The sequence below is a fragment of the Diadema antillarum genome, unplaced genomic scaffold (genome assembly GCF_040938485.1).
Source record: "Diadema antillarum isolate AM-2024a unplaced genomic scaffold, OU_Dant_1.0 seq00000177_RagTag, whole genome shotgun sequence".
Lineage (NCBI taxonomy): Eukaryota > Metazoa > Echinodermata > Echinoidea > Diadematoida > Diadematidae > Diadema > Diadema antillarum.
Window position 1 is genome coordinate 1,003,255 of NW_027271244.1, and position 19,724 is coordinate 1,022,978.

The 19,724-nt window shown below is 38.8% G+C and overlaps 1 protein-coding gene across 1 annotated transcript; it reads left to right on the top strand.

Moving 5' to 3' along the window:
• The first annotated feature begins 1,440 nt into the window (after positions 1–1,440).
• Positions 1,441–19,292, top strand: LOC139728398 (lysosomal protective protein-like). Its single transcript, XM_071639338.1, has 12 exons — positions 1,441–1,581; positions 4,844–5,056; positions 5,934–6,096; positions 8,136–8,222; positions 9,312–9,470; positions 11,137–11,228; positions 12,370–12,454; positions 13,035–13,214; positions 13,923–14,065; positions 15,383–15,458; positions 17,785–17,973; positions 18,589–19,292. The coding sequence occupies exons 1-12, from the start codon at positions 1,577–1,579 to the stop codon at positions 18,670–18,672; spliced, it is 1,476 nt and encodes a 491-aa protein (XP_071495439.1). The 5' UTR covers positions 1,441–1,576; the 3' UTR covers positions 18,673–19,292.
• The last annotated feature ends 432 nt before the right edge of the window (positions 19,293–19,724 follow it).

Below are 19,724 nucleotides of genomic sequence, written 5' to 3' on the forward strand. Positions count from 1 at the left end.
TTTGTTCTTCGTGTGTTTTATCCTGTGGGCATGCTGTTCATATTCGTTTCTCATGCGTTTGCGCACGTTTCACTGTCCTGTACACAATCGCCCCATTTCAGGTGCACTGTTTGTTCGCCGTTAGGTCCCTAGGCCGTGCATCACCTGTATATGCTCCACTAAAACGGAAACTTTAATAATAACTTTACACTTTGTCCACCGGACTTAAGATTTGAACAACGGATGAGTAAAATATCGCCCGTTTGTTATACGGTAGGCCCATACTATTTGGTTAAACCTATCCGGCAAAGTGTGGTGCAATGGGGGGGGGGGGGGGGGGGTGGGGGCACTTAGGCATAATTAAGTATGCATAATTGATATTGCATATAATTGATACTTGAGGCGGACGCTGTATATTGCTCTCGATCTTGTTCTCTCATTTTTTAATCAATCGAGTTTTGGGCCTGTTATCAGGCCTTCATCAGGATCTATCAACAGAACAATGATATTATCTAAATGGTATAATGTGCCATGATATATAATGTAATGTCATAATTATAATACCAATCTTCTGAAGTATTACCTTTATATACACAAATCAATCATTGTTTGGCTTCAATACAAAAATACAATCTAACATCATCTCATCAACAGAAATATAATTATTATGTATCAAAAATGACAAAAATATATCAATAATAAATAAATTCAATTCTTATATCAAACTTCTGAAATATAATAATCATACTTTACCATCATTTTAAGCATAATGATTACAAACAAAATAGCATTGTATATGTAGGACCCTATCTGTATATACTCATTAGCATCATCATTATGTTATTAGCAAATTATAATTTGTGTATTATGTGAATTGTTTGTTAGACATCATAAATATGTATAATAATTATTGTACAAGCAGAGCGGAAGACGATAGCCTATTTTGATAGGCCGCTGTATGTTTAAAGGCATTATGGCAATTTAAATCAAAAGATGAGTGTGTATGCGGCCCAGGGGGGGGGGGGGGGGAGGGAGGGCATGGGAGGTAAATCCCACGGATTAATGTGCTCATTCAACAAAAAAACAACAAACAAACAAACAAAAAACAACAACAACAACAACAACAAACTAAACATAGAGATTGAAAAGAGTATCGATATACGACACAGATCTGGGGCATTTCATGAAGCATTTTGTCCGACAAAGTTGTCGGACAAATTTGCTCTCAGCCAATCAGATGCTGATGAGGATTTCAGTAGATACAACGACAAAATAATATCTGCACAGAATTGCGTGATGCTACGGCCACGGGTGAACACAAAGTATAAAGAAACGCACGCAGCGAGCGCACTTTTGGTGAAAACCTCTCACCTGACTTTGCCGGTCGCACTCAAGTGAGTCACATGATTTTCAGGAAGCATTGTGTTTTAGTTTTGCAGACCATGAGACAGTCGATCCGAACCTAAGTGGTAACAGCACGGCACGGAGTTGTGTAGTAGATGCTTCAAATGTGTTTTAACAGCTAACATTTCCTGTGATTTCGAGTCGGCTTCGAGTTTTCTGAAGCAAATCTCCGCATGCTCTAACGTTACATCTGATGTGGTATTGTATGATTTTACTGATTCCATTTGCGTTGCCATTGGCATTGGCGTTGGCATTAAATTACAATACGATTGGCATTGCTGTTCATCAATATGTATTGTAGAAATTCTCACGGCCGTGTCGCTGTACAGGGGTGGTATTCTGAACACCGTTTTATCTCTGTTGTAACTTGTGTTGTAACTTGTGTTGTAAGTCTGTGAGTTACAACACCGCTAAAACAGTTGTAAATCGGTATTCTGAAAACTGTTTTAACGGTGTTGTAAGTCATGATAACCACGCCCATCGCAATAATCATATCCAATAGGAAATATTGTTAGAAGTAGCATCTAAGACATTTCAATCAATAAGATTGCTCCCTTCAGTTCGGGAAACCCACTCACAAGGGGGGCCCCTCCTTATAAGTAACCCGTCCCCCTTATAAGTAACCCCGTCCCCCTTATAAGTAACCCCCGGGGCACCCCTTATAAGGAGTCTCCACGCTTTTTTGCAATACAACGCGAAAATGAAAGGACTGCGGCAATTCGCTTGATTATGTCCATAAAGCTTGTCAAGTTTCCTAGTTACTCACGAAATTTGAGCAAAATCGGTTTGAGGCATCATATCTAAAATCATGGATTTAAATGCGATGTCAAACGACCCATGCGAATGCTGAAATGCGAGCGATTACTGGCGTGAGTGTCGCCAGGCGCGGCGGCGCGGCAATGCTTGAGTGCAGACGTGGCGACTGAGTACCGTACTCAGTCGCCACGTCTGCACTTAAGCATTGCCGCGCCGCCGCGCCTGGCGACACTCACGCCAGTAATCGCTCGCATTTCAGCATTCGCATGGGTCGTTTGACATCGCATTTAAGTCCATGATTTTAGATATGATGCCTCAAACCGATTTTGCTCAAATTTCGTGAGTAACTAGGAAACTTGTCAAGCTTTATGGACATAATCAAGCGAATTGCCGCAGTCCTTTCATTTTCGCGTTGCATTGCAAAAAAGCGTGGAGACTCCTTATAAGGGGTGCCCCGGGGGTTACTTATAAGGGGGACGGGGTTACTTATAAGGGGGACGGGTTACTTATAAGGAGGGGCCCCCCTTGTGAGTGGGTTTCCCGAACTGCCTTGGGCAAATGCGCCTTGCTTAACTCTGCACGTTTTAACAAGCGCTCATTCTCTGGCGTGCGCACAAATAGGACAATGGTATGCGCAGGTGAAGAGAGCCAGAAATAAAATAAAGTTACAGCAGAAGCTTGATCATTATGCCTTCTTACCGGTTTTGACGAATAGTTGGTGCAGTAGGGGATTCGCAAAGCTATCTCAGATTGAGTCTTTTTATTTGAAATTTTGTTGAAAAAATAAGAAGATATCTGGCGTTCATAAGAGGAACCCAAATTTCATGGTTTATGGGGAACTAGACGCTTCTAAATTAAGTTAATCCCTTGCAATGCCATGTTATTATTATCATTATTATTATTGTTGTTGTTGTCACTATCTTCACAAGATATCTCTTGGAGATCATTATCACGTAAAGTTCCATCATGGAACCTTAGACTTCTAATACTTTTCTCAGGATTCGCGCCATCCCCAGCAATAAATATTTTTGAAACACCCTAAGGTACTGATAATGAATTCTTTTTGGTGAAGATAGTGAAATCATATTAAAAAATATTTAATATTTTGAAAGATATTTTTGAAATGAATAGTGCTTAAAACAAGTTCGTGCCGACGGTGCCGGTAACCTTTCTGTTCATGTGTTTGTGTTTTTATCTATGTGCATAATTATGCTACGCTCATGTACTTGCAATGTTACTGTTACCAAATTTTGTATTGTGGAATGAGTTTACATTTTGTCAAACTGCTATATCATTTGCCTTTCTGTACATACATTGTTTTTATTTTTTGTATATCTTTTTATTTTGAACTCGCATACCACAATATTGAGTTGATGAATAATCTCACTATCTAACATAAGTTAAAACGAAAGTTACAACGGAGTTATAACACCCTCCACCCTGTTTTATCTCAGAAGCATAAATTTGCACGGGGCATGACTTACAACAGAAGATAAAACAGTTTTCAGAATACCGTGTAATCTAATGGGTGTTCAGGTTTGCGCCCACTGTTACGCGCGTGCGCATACCCTAAGACAATGGTATGCACAGGCAAAGAGTGCGCAAGATAAAACACTAGTTACAACAGAAGTTACAACAGAAGTTACAACAGAGATAAAACGGTGTTCAGAATACCGATTTGTTATCGTACAACAGACTTACAACAGAGATATAACGGTCTCAGAATACCACCCCAGATGTCATGTGTGGTCAGCCGTCATTGTGTCAGGTTAACTTGTGTGTAGATACTAGAGTGACCCATGCCATATCCATATTACATATTGAAATAAAGACTTTAAAAACAAAGTAAATTTGAATTAAATTTTACATGTAACGTTAATTACATATCTCAGCTCAGCAACCACACGACTTGTGAATGTCAAATCCCGTACCCTAGTGGCAGTGCCAGACACGTTGTTTAGTGGTTGATATTTCAAATATGAATAGATTCTACATATTCAATCTATGAATGACTGTTCCTAAGCCGGCAGCCGGTGTTGTGTGAGTAGACACAGATGATCAGATCATAGTTACATGCTACGACTAGTACCGGTATAGTACTGTGTCTACTTGTGTGTGTGGTTACTATGGGCGGAATGGGGAATCAGGGGCGGATCCAGGAATTCCGTAAAGGGGAGGGGAGGTGCCTTTACTTAACAAAATCACACCCCTATTTTTTTCTTTTGTTATAACAAAAAATAAAGAGCGGTGCGCCCCCCTCTGGATCTACCACTAGGAATGGAATTTGTAGAGTTCTAATTTCTATGTCTAGCTCTTTGATCCTGTGGCTGTATGACTATGACTCACTGAGTTTGTTTGAACCTTGAACCCAGATGAAACTGAAATAGCCCATTCCTCAGAAGAAGATCTTCTTTGTTACATGCAAAATGCATATTCTTCTCAATTTTAGGTAGAAGCCTGCATCATGGACGGTTTGGGCCACTGCTCCATTGCCATTCTTGCTGTTCATTTGTTTCGTCAGTGCAAGCAGTGTTTGACATCCCTGAACTCCATGAAATAGACTTTGTCTTTGACTTATTTTTTTCATAGAAAAATTAATCCAAATTTTCTGTTTTCTTTCCAATTGTTTATTAATAATGATACATGCATGTGCATCGAACAATGTTTTTACAGTCATGAATTTGTTTTCCAAATTGATTCACAGGATGTACGGAGGTAGGGAGTACAAGATGGACAAACATTTGGGGAGATTTTCCTTCTGCCTGGCACTGTGTTTCATGGCGGCCATGCTGTCCTCGGTGTCTGGGGATGCTAAGACAGACCTGATCACATACCTGCCTGGTCTCCTCAAACAGCCAAGTTTTAACCAGTACTCTGGGTACCTCAAAGGAACTGGAAACAATATGCTTCACTATTGGTATGAAGATATGAATATGATCCAAACAAATCATGTCCAGAATTGTACTAGTAGTCTGTTGTGTTAAGTCTTGCCATCTTTTTCAGTTTTCAAAACGTGAATGCCAGAGCACATTAACAATAATTCATGACCATTTCTTCCAGGGGCTGATGTATTTGGTGATTTTTATTTTTATTTTTTTAACACTGTAAGACTTATTTTTCTAGGTGAAATGTAAGTTAACCTGACATATCTTTTTAGTTTTGGATTGTCACATCAACTAAAGCAATAATCATGTTTCATGTGTTTTAAATATGATGTTGTGAAAAAAAAAGAAAAAAAAGGGGGTTGAGGGTTGGTGTACAGTGTTTACAGACAAAGTTAGAAGTTTGTAGAGGAGACAGTCTTGGCTGTATATGCACTGAAAGTAGTGATGCAGCGTGTGCTATGTGTATGTGAAGCAATAGAACAACTGTGAAACATCAACTCAAACCATGCCCCACCAACTGAGGTGCCCAGTCCTGGAAGAGCCATGCTTCCTAAATGACCTATTTGTGAGGAATGACAGGGTCCTCCTTTGTGTTAGAGTGTGGCCAGCCATCTGAGATACCAGGATCATGGACTCCAAGCAGCAGAAGAACATGGTCACAATGCTATAAACACATTCTGCTGATGTTTTTAGAAGAAATTGTAAGCAGAAACATTAAGACTGACTGAAAATTTTTGACATGAGGTGTATACAGAGTTTCTATTGGCCAATTAGGCGTGATGCATTTCTGTGCCTATGGATGTCTTTGTCTCGTGTCTGGGTTTTTTTTTTTGTGATAAATTTTTGTGCATGATCTGTGTTGCTGAGGTTTTATCATGAGGATCTGTCTTGGTGCATGTTTGCTTCTAGGTTTGTGGAGTCACAGACCTCGCCCACCAAGGATCCCATGATAGTATGGCTGAGCGGAGGGCCAGGATGCAGCTCCATGTATGCCATGCTGGCTGAAAATGGACCCTTCACCATCAGGACAGACGGTGTGAACCTCGACTACAACACCCACAGCTGGAACATGGTATGGAGTGACAGTTAAAGGCATTATTTACCATTTGCAGATGAAACAAAAACCCAACTTTACTCCTTCAAAATAGTTCTGTGAGTAAGGGATAGAAACAGCCGGTGTAAGAAAGTTAATCAGTGTAATCAATGTTAACCCTAAAAAGACTGGGGGGGGGGCTTTTTTGGGCCCCCGCTCGACATTTTTCACGATAAATCTGGAACGTAAAAATCTCTCGCCGCGACGTTTCATGACTTTTTTCTTTTAAGTCTTGCGCAACTTTTGAGACCAAATTCGCGGCGCCCGGGTACACGGTTCTGAAGTTATGCAATATTTTGTAAGTGCATGTCAGACCCGAAATTGCTCAAAAACGTGATTTCATATGTACAAATCCAATGCAAATTCTGTTTCTGACCAAAATCAATTAATTTCATGTTCTTTATGATCCAAATAATGTCACTGATGATTTCCATCGAAAAAAACAATACAAAACAAAAAGTCAAAAACTATGAAATACACAACAAATTTTAAAAACAATAAAATACATAAGAAAAAAATTTTAATAACGCCATTTTTTTTAATGTACATTCAATAAGAATCCTACACAGAGTACCTAAACCAAAAATTAGCAGTTTTGGACCTTTGATTACAGATTTACAGCCATTTTCTTTTAATTCATGCATAAATTAGCATAATTAATTGATTAAAAATAAATTTGAATATTTGTGAAATAATTACCTATTCAGTTTTGTAGAATACCTGGTGGGTGACGTGCCAATTTTCCTGGCGATCGCGCGGTCAACGGCCAAGATCTTGGGGGGGCAATGAGCCACCCCCCCGTCTTACGAGGCATCAAAATAGCCCAGTCTTTTTAGGGTTAAGTATTGTTAAATATACAAAATGTTAACAATAGTTAGAATAGAATTGTTTCTACGTCTACAGTTATGGTTTAGTAAGAAAAGTAGTGATATCTCCTTATATTTCAGGCTTTATTGCAAAATATTTATATGGTAGGATGTTTTGTGATACAACTGGCCTACCTACGACATATGCATCAAATGTGATAACTAAACTCGAACATTTTTGAAATCACTGCTCCCAAAGGTAAACTGTACCTTTTACCTGTTGACTCTTGCTAGAATGCACCTTTTGAAACTAAAAGTACTTGGGTTTGATGATGTTGAATTTGTGAAGAACTACAATGAGACTTGCATTTACCTTATCATGTTTAAAACTTGCCTTATGACATTTACCAAAGTGTAAAGTGCTCAAGAGATGTGTGGTTTATGGTATTTCCTCAAAGCTAGTCTTCATTTCCTGTACATTCTCCAGATTTTCACCAATTTTTATCTGTGTATTGTGCTTGAATTACCGTTTAATGAAAGTATGGGCAAAATCACTTCCCACTGTTGCGGTGATGAGTAGCGATATTTGAGCTACACTTAAAGTGTATCTTTGGCCAAAAAATATTTTTTGATATATGTAAGAGCTACATTTCAGTAACCTATTACACTAAGAATCAGAAAAAAAAGTTCAATATTAGAAAAGAAAAATACATTTAAAGTTATAAACATACCACTAAAGCCAGTGGGTCTGAAAAGAAGACTATATAGCTTTGCTATTGTTCCCAGGCTGCCTAATCTCTTGCTGGTTCCTGAGAACAAAAGAAAGTTGATAGTCTTTCCTTTCAGACTCACTGATTTAGTTCTTATTTTCTATATCAAAATATACTTTTTCTTCATTTATATGTAACTTTTTTTTCTGATTGTTGGTGCAACAGATTACTAAGATACACCTCTTTCACATATCAAAAAATATTTTTTGACCAAAGATACACTTTAACCTTATTTCTGTTAGATTTTGCTGTATCTTGTTTCTGATCTCAAACCAAAGCAGTTTGATACTCACTTGAGTATCAAATATTGGCCCAAGATAATGCCGACACTGTCTATCCATGACTAGCCTTTGTTTTAGATGACCCTGCCCACTTTTCCCACATTGTTGTGCATAATGACAGCTGTAACCACAGAGATCTGATGTCTTGTTCTACTCTGCAGTTTGCCAATGTGCTGTACATAGAATCACCAGCTGGGGTAGGATTCTCATACTCCAGCGATGGACAGATTGAAACAGATGATGACAAGGTAAGGGGATTGTAAGATTAACAATGAATAGATTTTAAAGAAGACAAAAAAAACCCAAACAACTAACATTCACTGACTATGATGAATATTATACAAATAATGAGTGCTATGAGGGGCACAGTTAAAATTATGGGCCCAAGGTGATGTGAAAACCATAACTATGCCCTCAGCTTCGCTTCGGGCATAGTTATGGTTTTCACATCACCGAGGGCCGACATAATTTTAACTGTGCCCCGAGTATCAAGCTGTCATTATTTGTTTTATATACTGAAAATATAGATTCCGAAATTTAGATACCGAAAATATAGATTCTAGTCTCTTTTACAGCACTCGTAATCAACGCTGATCGACAGCGCGGCGGTCATATCATTGGTGCGTACATATGAGTGATCTATGTGTACGGGGTTGCGACTGTCTCCAAACCTATTTATACAGGGCACAGTTGATTCTATGCCCCGGGCACAGTAAATCATGACGTCATTTCGATCAAAAATGGGGCACAGCTATTTTCATGACTCCACTTTTAACCAATTAGATGAGAGGAATCTATATATGAGGTATATAATACATAATAGTCTCATATAATTTCTCTGAGTTAATCAAGGCAGTTTTGTGCCTTGCCTAAAAAAGGAGGAAAATTACAAATGTAAAGTGAGAAAATGTATTGAGTAGAACAGAGAATCTTTCCAGGGCTGCACACTAACCCATATTTTCTACTGGTCCTACTCGTCTGTCGGACCAGTTGGCATGGCTGGTGCCACGCTTTCAAAAGTGGAGGGGCTTACTTCCATTTTTCATGACTATCGAGCAGTAAAATAAAAGGCCTTCAGTGCAACTTTTGGTGCCAATTCTTCAGCTGACAAGTAAAAAGAGAGAAAAAAAAAGCTTCAGCGCAAAAACAAGCACCTTGCTGCACTCAGAGGTTTCATTCAAAGTGGGGGAGGAGGGGCCTAAAGTGGTAACACCCTATGTTTTCCTATGTGTGGGTGCAAAAAAAAAAAAGTGTCAGGGAGGGGGGAGGCTCAAGCCCCTCCAACCTCATTGGGAGTGCTGTCAACATTGAGAGAATTTTATGTTTCTGATGCACAGGTTACACAGGATCATCTGGCGGCCTTGGAGCAGTTCTTCACATTCTACCCTGCATTTAAAGCCATACCTCTCTATCTCATCGGGGAGGGGTACGGTGGAGTCTACGCCCCCTTGTTGGCACGTCAGATCCAAAATGGTTCTGCGATTACATCTCTCAAGGTGTGTCATGGCACACAAATCTTTGTGTCATGGGTGTCAGTGTTGTCTTTATCATTCCCTGTATATGTGACCCTGCATCACAAAACAAACAAAAAGTCGCCAGAAATGGATTTTAGTTGAGAGTAGATTCTGAAAGAGCAGATTTTAAGCTTTAAACTGATGCATAACTCAATTTAAATGGACTCTTCTAAGCTATTCTCATATTGGAATGAAAGCACACACTCTGGAAAGTGTGAACTGAGAAAAGAGGCTCTGAAGCACAGGGTCTATTCAGGCGCTTAATCTTAATACCAAGCTGTGCTAGCTGTGCGATGAATGGAACAAAATAGGATGTTAACCACCAGAGCAACAACAATGAAGGGATTATCAGATTAAGCTGAAATTAGGCATGCTTTATTTACACATTCTGTAAATAATTAATGCCAACTTTCAATGCACAGCATCATTTTTTCCCAAAGTTATTGGAATTGAAAGTTAGGAGTATGGACAGATTTTATTTTTGTATGAAAAGAGGACTTTATGATAAACACCTAATCACACTATCCCACCAAAAAGTGTTCAAGAAAAACTGCTAAAAACACAAGTTCCTGTTCATTTTATGATCCCAGACTTTAGCATAATGTAGAAGAAGACCTGTTCTTTCATAAAATATGAAAAACTCAAGATTGGTTGGGTTGACCCATTTCAACTTTTTCAGTCCTCACACAGAATCAATGTGTGCGACTTTTTGTTTGTTTTGTGAGGCATGGTCACATATAAAGTACAATGTGTTGTACAAAATGCATTACCTTTGAGATGAAGAGTCCTATTTTGCTCTCTTTTTCCATGTTTCCCTTAGAATATTACTTTTAATGCAGAGATTATAGCAGTGACAGTGATAGCAACAGTGATGTCATTGTGAATGATAATAAATTTAATAATGATAAAGGCAGTAGGGATGACAATAGTATTACTGACACAAAAATCTACAACTGTTACTCTGCTCAATATCTTTTATCTTGACTAAAGGAAACCCCATGCCATAGTCCACAGTACAATACAGGGATTTTTGACACACATAATTGTGAAACCCAAAGCTGCAAAACGTAGCAACATTGCATATAGCATCTTCCATGCAATGAATGATGCGTTTGTCAAATTATTTTAAAAGAGACCATTTTAAAGAAAACAAGAGCGTAATCAATTACAGCATACTGGTTGCTTAAAGGGACTGTACAATACTGGTTGAGGTGGGGATTCATGTGTTGAATATTCTTAAGTGAGATAATGAGAAACCTCTTATGAGATATGAAAGAGCATGTAATTTTAAGAAGGATTCAACATTTATTTGATGAAAATTGGTTTTCAAATTGCTGAGATATCCAAAAAAGTGATAATGATAAAAGGCGACAGGCCACAACTTTATTAGGATCTCTTTGTTTCACCTTGTTTTTGGATATCTCAGCCATTTCAAGACCGATTTTCATCAAATAAACTTTTGATACCCCTTAGAATTGCATGCTCGTTGACATCTCATAGAGTGGTTTTTGAATATCTCGCAAAACGTTAAAAGCTAAATCCTCACCTCGACCAGAACTGTACACACCCTTTAAATGTAACTAAGGAAGTCTATATTAATCATTTTAATTTTCTGTAACAAATCTCTTTATCAATGTCTCCTACACAGGGCATTGCAGTTGGAAATGCAAGAACAAGTGACAGTCAACTGGCAAATTCCCTGATGTATTTTGCATACTACAGAGGCATTATTGGTGAAGAGTGAGTGTGAAATTATGCTTTTACCCTGGCATTTTCTGTAAATTTTCTAGGAGATATGTTCCAGTATTGGCTATAAGATGGATGGCTGTGTAAAGTCCGTTTCAAATACATGATCAGCAGAAATCATTAGAGAAAAAAAAGTCTATCTTCTGCAAGAACCTTGAAGGTAATGCCTTGACGTGTTTAGAAAGAGAAGCACATTTTTCTGAGTTTAAATCACATAAAAGGGTTCTCAGTGGCTGCGTTATCATTCACCTGTGGAAATGTCTTGCATCTTTTATCTCATTTATGCAAAATCTTGCTTCTTCATGGCTTTTACTACTCAGTCGAGTTATTATTATCGTTGCATTGGCTGCCATTGGAATCCACGAATCTATGTAGGCCCGAGTTGTCAAATGAAATGTGAGTCAGTTAATGAAATGCTGATGCCAGTCTTAGTGTTTGATTCATAAATTGAATTTCCTGGTCCCAAAGTGCAAAAGAAGAAGAAAAGTTAATTTGAGAAAATTGACATTTCACCAAGAACAATAACAACAACTGTGGTTCAAGAGAATCTCTGCTCAGAGGTGAAATAGTATTCAAAAATTCTTTAAAGACTTCATGAAGAGAATCTTCTTTTTAATAGTGTACTTTAGTTGTCATCAAAATCAACACTTTCTACACATGAGAAAGTACCAGTAATTGATCCTTGACAGTAGGAAGTTTTATAATCCATTGTATTAAGATTCAAAACAGGAAATAATGTTGATATGGACAAAGGAGAAGTGAAGTCTTTTTTTTTTTTTTTTTTTTGGGGGGGGGGGGGGGGGTTGTTTCTATTTTGGTTGTTTTTACCTGGTATTTACCTAGCAGAAGCTGTTGTAGCTAAGAAGATAGGCTAATAGACTGTCAGGAACAATGTTCCTGGTTCGAGTCCCCTGGCTGCAGCGGTTGTGCCCCTAGACAAGGCATTTCATCCCCATAGCCATAGTCTTTAAAGGGAACTTACAGCTGTCAATTGTCTGGTTACTTGCCGAGAATAATGCAATGCTTCTTTAGCAGTCATGCAAAAACAGGTCAATTCAATCTTTCATGTGTTTCTTCATTCTGTACATCTGTGAACTGACCATGATGTCATACCTTTTGTATGGTACACCCACAGCTTATGGAGCACTTTGCAGACTACCTGCTGCTCTGGGGATAGCTGCGACTTCTACAACCCGACAAGCAAGCAGTGTGAGGATGCTGTAAGTATGCATAGTATACCAAAATGTGCGAGAGCGAAGTGTACCGTCAAACCTGCCTCTGGGTGATACTGCTCTATGCCTTCATCCATCTGCCTTTGCTGCCAGAGTCAATTGCATGGGAAAGAAAATGGATTCCATATCAAAGAGCCTGATAAATGCTGCCCATATGTCCCATGTTGCTAATCTTTTTTAATGTTTTTATGATTTTATGTAGTACAGGTAGTTTTTGAGAGAAAATAAGTGAAAAGGGATGAGGACAGGTAAGCTGTGCAAAAAGTTGACAGTAACGGCTGAAAGGTTCACAAGAACATGATAAAAAAGAGTTTGTAGAGATTGTAAGGACAAGTATATTTTTGTTTTTGTTTCTTGGCTTATCAACACTGAATAAACTCAGAAAATGTGTAACAAATGGTATTTCATATCAGTTTTAACTATAAATTATTACAGATAGTATTTGAAGATGTGACCTTTGAACATCAAACTTAATATTCACTGATTCAGACCAACCTAAAGATTGGATGAAGCTGTGTGTCTGTTTTTGATTGAATCCATTTCCCTTGACATTCTCCTCCCATTTCAGGTGAACAAAGCCCTGACTAACGTAGACTCCATCGGCATCAACCCATACAACATCCTTGCAGATTGTGCTGGTGGTTCCCAGCCTCCAGAGGGAGCCCTTCACAAGGACGGCTTCTACCACTACAGCACCTCACCAACAGATCTCTTTGGGCACAGCCAATACATGCAGTACAAGAAGCAGGTCTGACCCTATCACAAGTTTCACATCTTTTTTTTTTTTCTTTTTTTTTTCAGATTTTAATTTTTAGATGTGCATTACATGATAGTGTGCCATTTCATAATTCTCTTTTGATCATAATAGGCACACAGAAAAGTCTAAATAACTCATCAAAACAATGAAAACAACTTTCTGGAACTCAAAGCTCTTTGTATGCTTTATGTTGTATTGTCTCCTCCGAGCATGGGAGAGAAATCTTCATAGATTGTAACTGAGTCAAGTTATGCAGCGCTGATCATCATACTGTCAGTTTGGAGGAAGTGTCACAGTGGGATTAGAAAAAGAAATATTCAATACATACTGGTAACCGATAAATTTTTTTTAGTGCAATAAAATAATTTTGTAAAAACATGCTTGATTGATATTTGCGATAGGCTTTGGTTATCACAAAATTTTTAGTAGACAAATGATTATAGTTTATACTGTGGGGGGGGGGGGAAGACTGCAGAACATTACAAAAGATGTTCCTTCTACTTGCCCAAATGGCCATGAGGGAAAGTGCCCGTTGATTTTGCTTGCTTGACAGTGAAATTTTGTTGCCCCAGACTACAGATTTTGAAACTCATTCATTGAAGACTTAATACAATTCAACACATCAACATGAGTCAGTCATGCTGCGTCATTGTCTAACTTTGATCAGCACTTGCTATGTATTTTGTGTTTTTGTTGCAGTTTCTGCATAAGCATTCTGCATCCAAACTGAAGCTGGACCTCACCTGTGTGAACACCAGTCTAGTCACCACCTACCTCAATAATCCCTACGTCAGAGAGGCCCTGCATATTGACCCTAGCAGGCCAGCTTGGCAAGTCTGCAAGTAAGTCACTTTGATCTCTGCAATAGAGAAATTTTGCTTATTTGTGTCTCTGCTGCCCTCTAGTGGTTGACTATCATAATGCCAGGGCTAACCTTCATATTTTTATTGTACTGATAATATGCACTTTTACCATATTTTAAAACAGACTTGGCATCAGTTTTGACCACTAGACATTTAGGCCTATATGTACAGAGATGTACAGTTTGTATATAAGTATAAGTGATAGATGGATAGACATAGCAATGAAACCTTGATCCAGATTGATCACAACCAATTTCTTTGTAAGGCCAAAAAAAAAAAAATCGTTGTATTGGCGTAACCTGCCCAACCCTAAAAAAAAACCCGACCCTGAACTTTTCACACGTAAAAAAAAAGGAAATACATCGTTTTTACCAAGAGAGGGCGCGATACGGGTTTGCGAATTATCAAAAACAACAACAAGAACAACAGCTGGTGTCGGTAAATTGCCGCGCAGTACAGCGTGTCGGCGACCGGCAAGTCTGGTTTGAAGATTTTATTTAATATTATTCGGAGAATCGATTTGTCTGTGGCGCTGGGTGATTTAGCCCAGGAATTTGTTCGTATTCTGACCAGTATGTCGTGACGGCTGTTAAAGTGGGGAAGGCGGAAACAGGTCCGTTCAGAGATGTCCTGCTGTCCGACCAGAGTGCCATTCTGTTGGATATGGGGTACCGGTATATGGTTTGCTACTACGAATACGATGGAGGCAAAGAAGTGCCGGTCGCGCCAGTACAAAACGCTCTATCTGTGTTGATGGCTTCACCAGCGAGATTGGCGAGTTCTCTGACCCCCTATCTACGGAAGAGTTTTCAACAGACCCCTCCCCCCATCTACGAAAGAATTTTCAGTGGACACCCCTATCTACGGAAAAGACTAAAAAACACCCCCCCCCCCTTCATAAATTTCTAGGGACAAATCTTCTGTAGATAGACGTTGAAAACGGGAACACTTTGAGTTGGGGGCCAGGGTGTTTTTCCATGTCCAAAATATGATTCTCTTTTAATATTTATTGCTTTTAAACCGGTGATATAACAAACTTTGGATGCAACAGACCCTCTCTATCGAATGGGGTTTTGTTAAATATGAGTTTTACACGTAAAATACAGGTAGAAAAAAAAAAAAAATCCGCCTGCCCGACCCGATTTGAAAATCTCATGTTACGCCAATACAACATTTTTTTTTTTGCCTAAATGTTGATATTCCATCATATATCTGATAGCCAGCCAAATTTGTTGCCATCACAATATTCCATCTTATGCTTTTCATAACATTTTTCCGTTCTTTCTTTCTACCTAGCTCTGATGTGAATGAGAAATACACTCAGATGTATCCTGACATGACCGCCACCTATATAGCGTTGCAAGAGTCCTATGTAAGTTTGATATCTGTTATTATGTTCACTTTGGTATTATCGTATTGTATTGTGCCATATTTCATTGTATCAAAGTGACTTCTGAAGACGTAACAGCAGCAAATATGTCAAACTACCTGGTACACTCTATCCCTCCTTCCCCACTTCATATTTAGTGTGTTTGTATGCATGCAAAGTGTATTGTTGGTGGGATGGCAAACCTTGTACCTCAGATTTTTGTGAAAAATCACTTTTTTTTAGTAATTGTCAAATGATCAGTGATGTGATGTCCTGTCCAAATCCCAGCTGCCTAACCCCAAAATGAAGCCTCCATGGTATGTCGAAGGAAAGGCGATCCATTTGTTATAGCGCTTTGGTTGCCATTTATTTTCGCTCTGCTTAACATTTGCCATTCTTTAGATACAAGGTTTTGTTGCCCCAACAGCGATACGTTAGGCTGGAGATGTTTCATTACCTCGTATATAGGCTGAAGAAGTTATGTGGCCCTTAACTGTCGTCATTTGTGTCAGGAATGCACAATTATAATTATATGCATTTGTGATATTAAGTCCGAACTTGTTCATACCAAGCTAATAAAATCAGATTGATATTTGATATTATAACTATTTGACTGCTGTTGAGACTTCTAATGCTGCAATCAAAGGGAGACGTCACACTTATTGTCCCCGCCGAACGAGTTCGAGCAGGGGACTATGAAACGGGCTCCGTACGTGTGTGTGTCCGTCCGTCCGTGTGTCCGTCCGTGTGTGATCAAAATCTTCAATTTGCTACTTCTCTGTCATTCATGAGCCAATTTTGATTCTGTTTGCTTTATATGATAGCACTACATGGGAGCTTTGAAACTTCTACACAGAATTTCAGTCGTGACCTTTGACCTTGACCTTTGACCTATATTGTACATTTTGCTACAAAATGCTACTCCTTCGCCATTTCTAACCCGATTTCGATTCCGTTTGCTTTATATAATGGCACTAGGTGAGGGCTTCAAAACTTCTACACAAAATTTTGACCTTTGACTTCTTTGACCTTTGACCTTGATTTTTGACCTATATTGTACATTTTGCTACAAAATGCTACTCCTTCGCCATTTCTAACCCGATTTCGATTCCGTTTGCTTTATGTGATGGCACTAGGTGAGGGCTTCAAAACTTGTGCACAGAATTTTGACCTTTGCCTTCTTTGACCTTTGACCTTGATTTTTTACCTATATTGTACATTTTGCTACAAAATGCTACTCCTTCGCCATTTCTAACCCGATTTCGATTCCGTTTGCTTTATGTGATGGCACTAGGTGAGGGCTTCAAAACTTGTACACAGAATTTTGACCTTTGCCTTCTTTGACCTTTGACCTTGATTTTTGACCTATATTGTACATTTTGCTACAAAATGCTACTCCTTCACCATTTCTAACCCGATTTCGATTCCGTTTGCTTTATGTGATGGCACTAGGTGAGGGCTTCAAAACTTCTACACAGAATTTTGACCTTTGCCTTCTTTGACCTTGATTTTTGACCTGTATTGTACATTGGCTACAAAATGCTACTCCTTCGCCATTTCTAACCCGATTTCGATTCCGTTTGCTTTATGTGATGGCACTAGGTGAGGGCTTCAAAACTTTACACAGAATTTTGACCTTTGCCTTCTTTGACCTTTGACCTTCATTTTTGACCTGTATTGTACATTGGCTATAAAATGCTACTCCTTTGCCATTTCTAACCCGATTTCGATTCCGTTTGCTTTATGTGATGGCACTAGGTGAGGGCTTCAAAACTTTTACACAGAATTTTGACCTTTGACTTCTTTGACCTTTGACCTTGATTTTTTACCTATATTGCACATTTTGCTACAAAATGCTACTTCCGGCGGGGACATATATTACGCACCGCGTAATTTCTACTTTTCCTTGTTGTAATTTCAAACTGATAATGATGTTTCTTGCTGGATAATCTTAATTCTTTCAATTGCTTCCTTTTTCTGTATTTTGTGATATTTTCACATTACTTGACTGATATTTCTCATACATTTTCTCAGAAAACAGCAGTAGTAACACTTCTTTCAACAGCCTATATGACCGTGTCAAATTTTACCCATGATATGCTGATTCATTTCAAAACCCATTGCCTGCGAGATTCTGTAATTTCCATGCGAGATTCTGTAATTTCCATGGAGTTTCAACAGGTCCTACCCAGTTCCAGTAGACTGTGGGTCAATTTCGCTTGACATCAGCCACAATAGCATTCTATTTGAAGTATAAGTCTCCCCCTCGAAACATCCAGTCTCTGCACCAAATTTTGATGGCCGACCCCACACACATTGCTTTTTGCAGAGTTACTACATGCTGGTGTACAATGGCGACCTTGATGCCATGTGTAACTGCCTGGGTGACGAGTGGTTTGTTGATGCTCTGGGGCTGGAAGAGGAGGTGCAGTGGCGCTCCTGGCTCTATACAGACTCCTCCCTGCAGATCGCTGGTTTCGTCAAGGAGTACGATCACGTCGCTTTTGCCACTGTCAAGGTGAGACTTTTTTTTTTTGAGGGAAGAGATATAAAAGTTATTGTAGAACCGAAGACATTTGCAGCATTGAGCTACGTGAATAGGGGCTGATGGGCTTTATCACAGCATGGAACTTGTGTGAATTGCCATTGGCATTCAATGCATTATGTAGACAAAATCTTTCATGCCCATTTTACATTCATGACTCACGAAATTAGCGAAAGTTTTGTGCGCATGAAAATTTCTGGTTTTACCGTAATATATACATTCATTTCGACTTTATAGTATAAAGGGGTATAAAAGTACCACATTGAAGCCAAAGTTTGGCAACAATTTTCAAGTTTTGCTTACTTGCATGTCGGGACATTTTTTTTTTTTTAATGAGTATTGACAAACATTAATTATATATACCACAAATGATAAGCTGAAGGGCTAATATCTTGGCACCGCCTGAAAGAAAGCATGCTGAAGATAGAAGCTACATGGCAGATAGTAATAGTCAATATGTCTGTATATGTGTGTGTGTGTGTGTGTAAAGGGGATGGATTTACCTGGCTATGATGTTGAAGAGCTTTTCGGCCAGTACCACATTCATCTACACTTTTTCATTTTTGTCTTCTCATTTCTGTGGCATAGGGAGCCGGTCACATGGCCAGTGCAGACAAGCCCATAGCGACAGCACAACTCATCAGCAATTTTGTTCTCCGGAGGCCGTTCTGAGCATCTCCAGCAGTTCAGACATTGTATCTCGCTGATAAGTGTGCGAGGTGGAGGGTAGAATGGGCAAGGAAAATTTATGTCTGGAAACTAACATCGTCTGTGTTTTTTGCCACACAGAAATGCAGTACTTAGACAACGCGTGTGCCAATAGAGAACTAATCAAAATATGTCTGGTTAGAACTTGTTTTGATCAAAAGCCAATATGGGCTAATTTGGCAGAATACAACGTACAGTTTACAACCTTGACACTGGAGTCGGTCTATATTCAAATGTTGTTGTTGTTTTTTTTTTTCCTATATTAAACTCTATGCTAAGTTTGATCAGGATTTTCCACTTATGGTAGTTACTGCCAGACTGTGGCCAAAGAAAAAAAAATTCTTTAATGATTCTTTTTGATCAATGTTGTCGTCTATTGCTCTGACATTTTGTATGTATATATTGGTCTTTATATATTATCAAGTGTGATTGCATAGACCAAGTGCCTGAAAGTCCACTCTAACACTATAAGTAAATGGACCAATGGCATTTGTAAATATCTGTACATGTGGTCTGAATCAGCAGAATGGAGTATGTAAAGAAGAAATGACATGAAAGCTAGAGATTAAGCAGATGGGTGAAGATATGGGGTATGACTTTTCTTCAATTTGTCTCCCTCGATCTGGTGGTAGTGTCGCTGCTTGGAAAGCAGTAGATGATAGGTTCAATTCCCGCTGGTTTCTGTTTTTCCAACATGTTTGTTAAAATATGTAGATTAGCAATTGTGACCTTACAAGTTGCATTTGTACAGAGGGAGACAAATTGAAGAAAACTCATACCCCGCAGGAAATGACACATTGGTTATGTTACCATTAACCGTAACTTGCCGACAAAAACAGTTGGACTTGAAAAAGAAGTACACTTTCCAGGCCAGTCTTTCTGTTCAGAAATGTCTTGAAGTTGAGAGGGCTTGCAAATCACATCAAGTGCAAACTTTGGATAAGATATTTCTCTTTTATTTTCTAGTTCTTTCAGAGTTTTTCACACTGACTGTTACTTAATTTGGTGCATTGTTT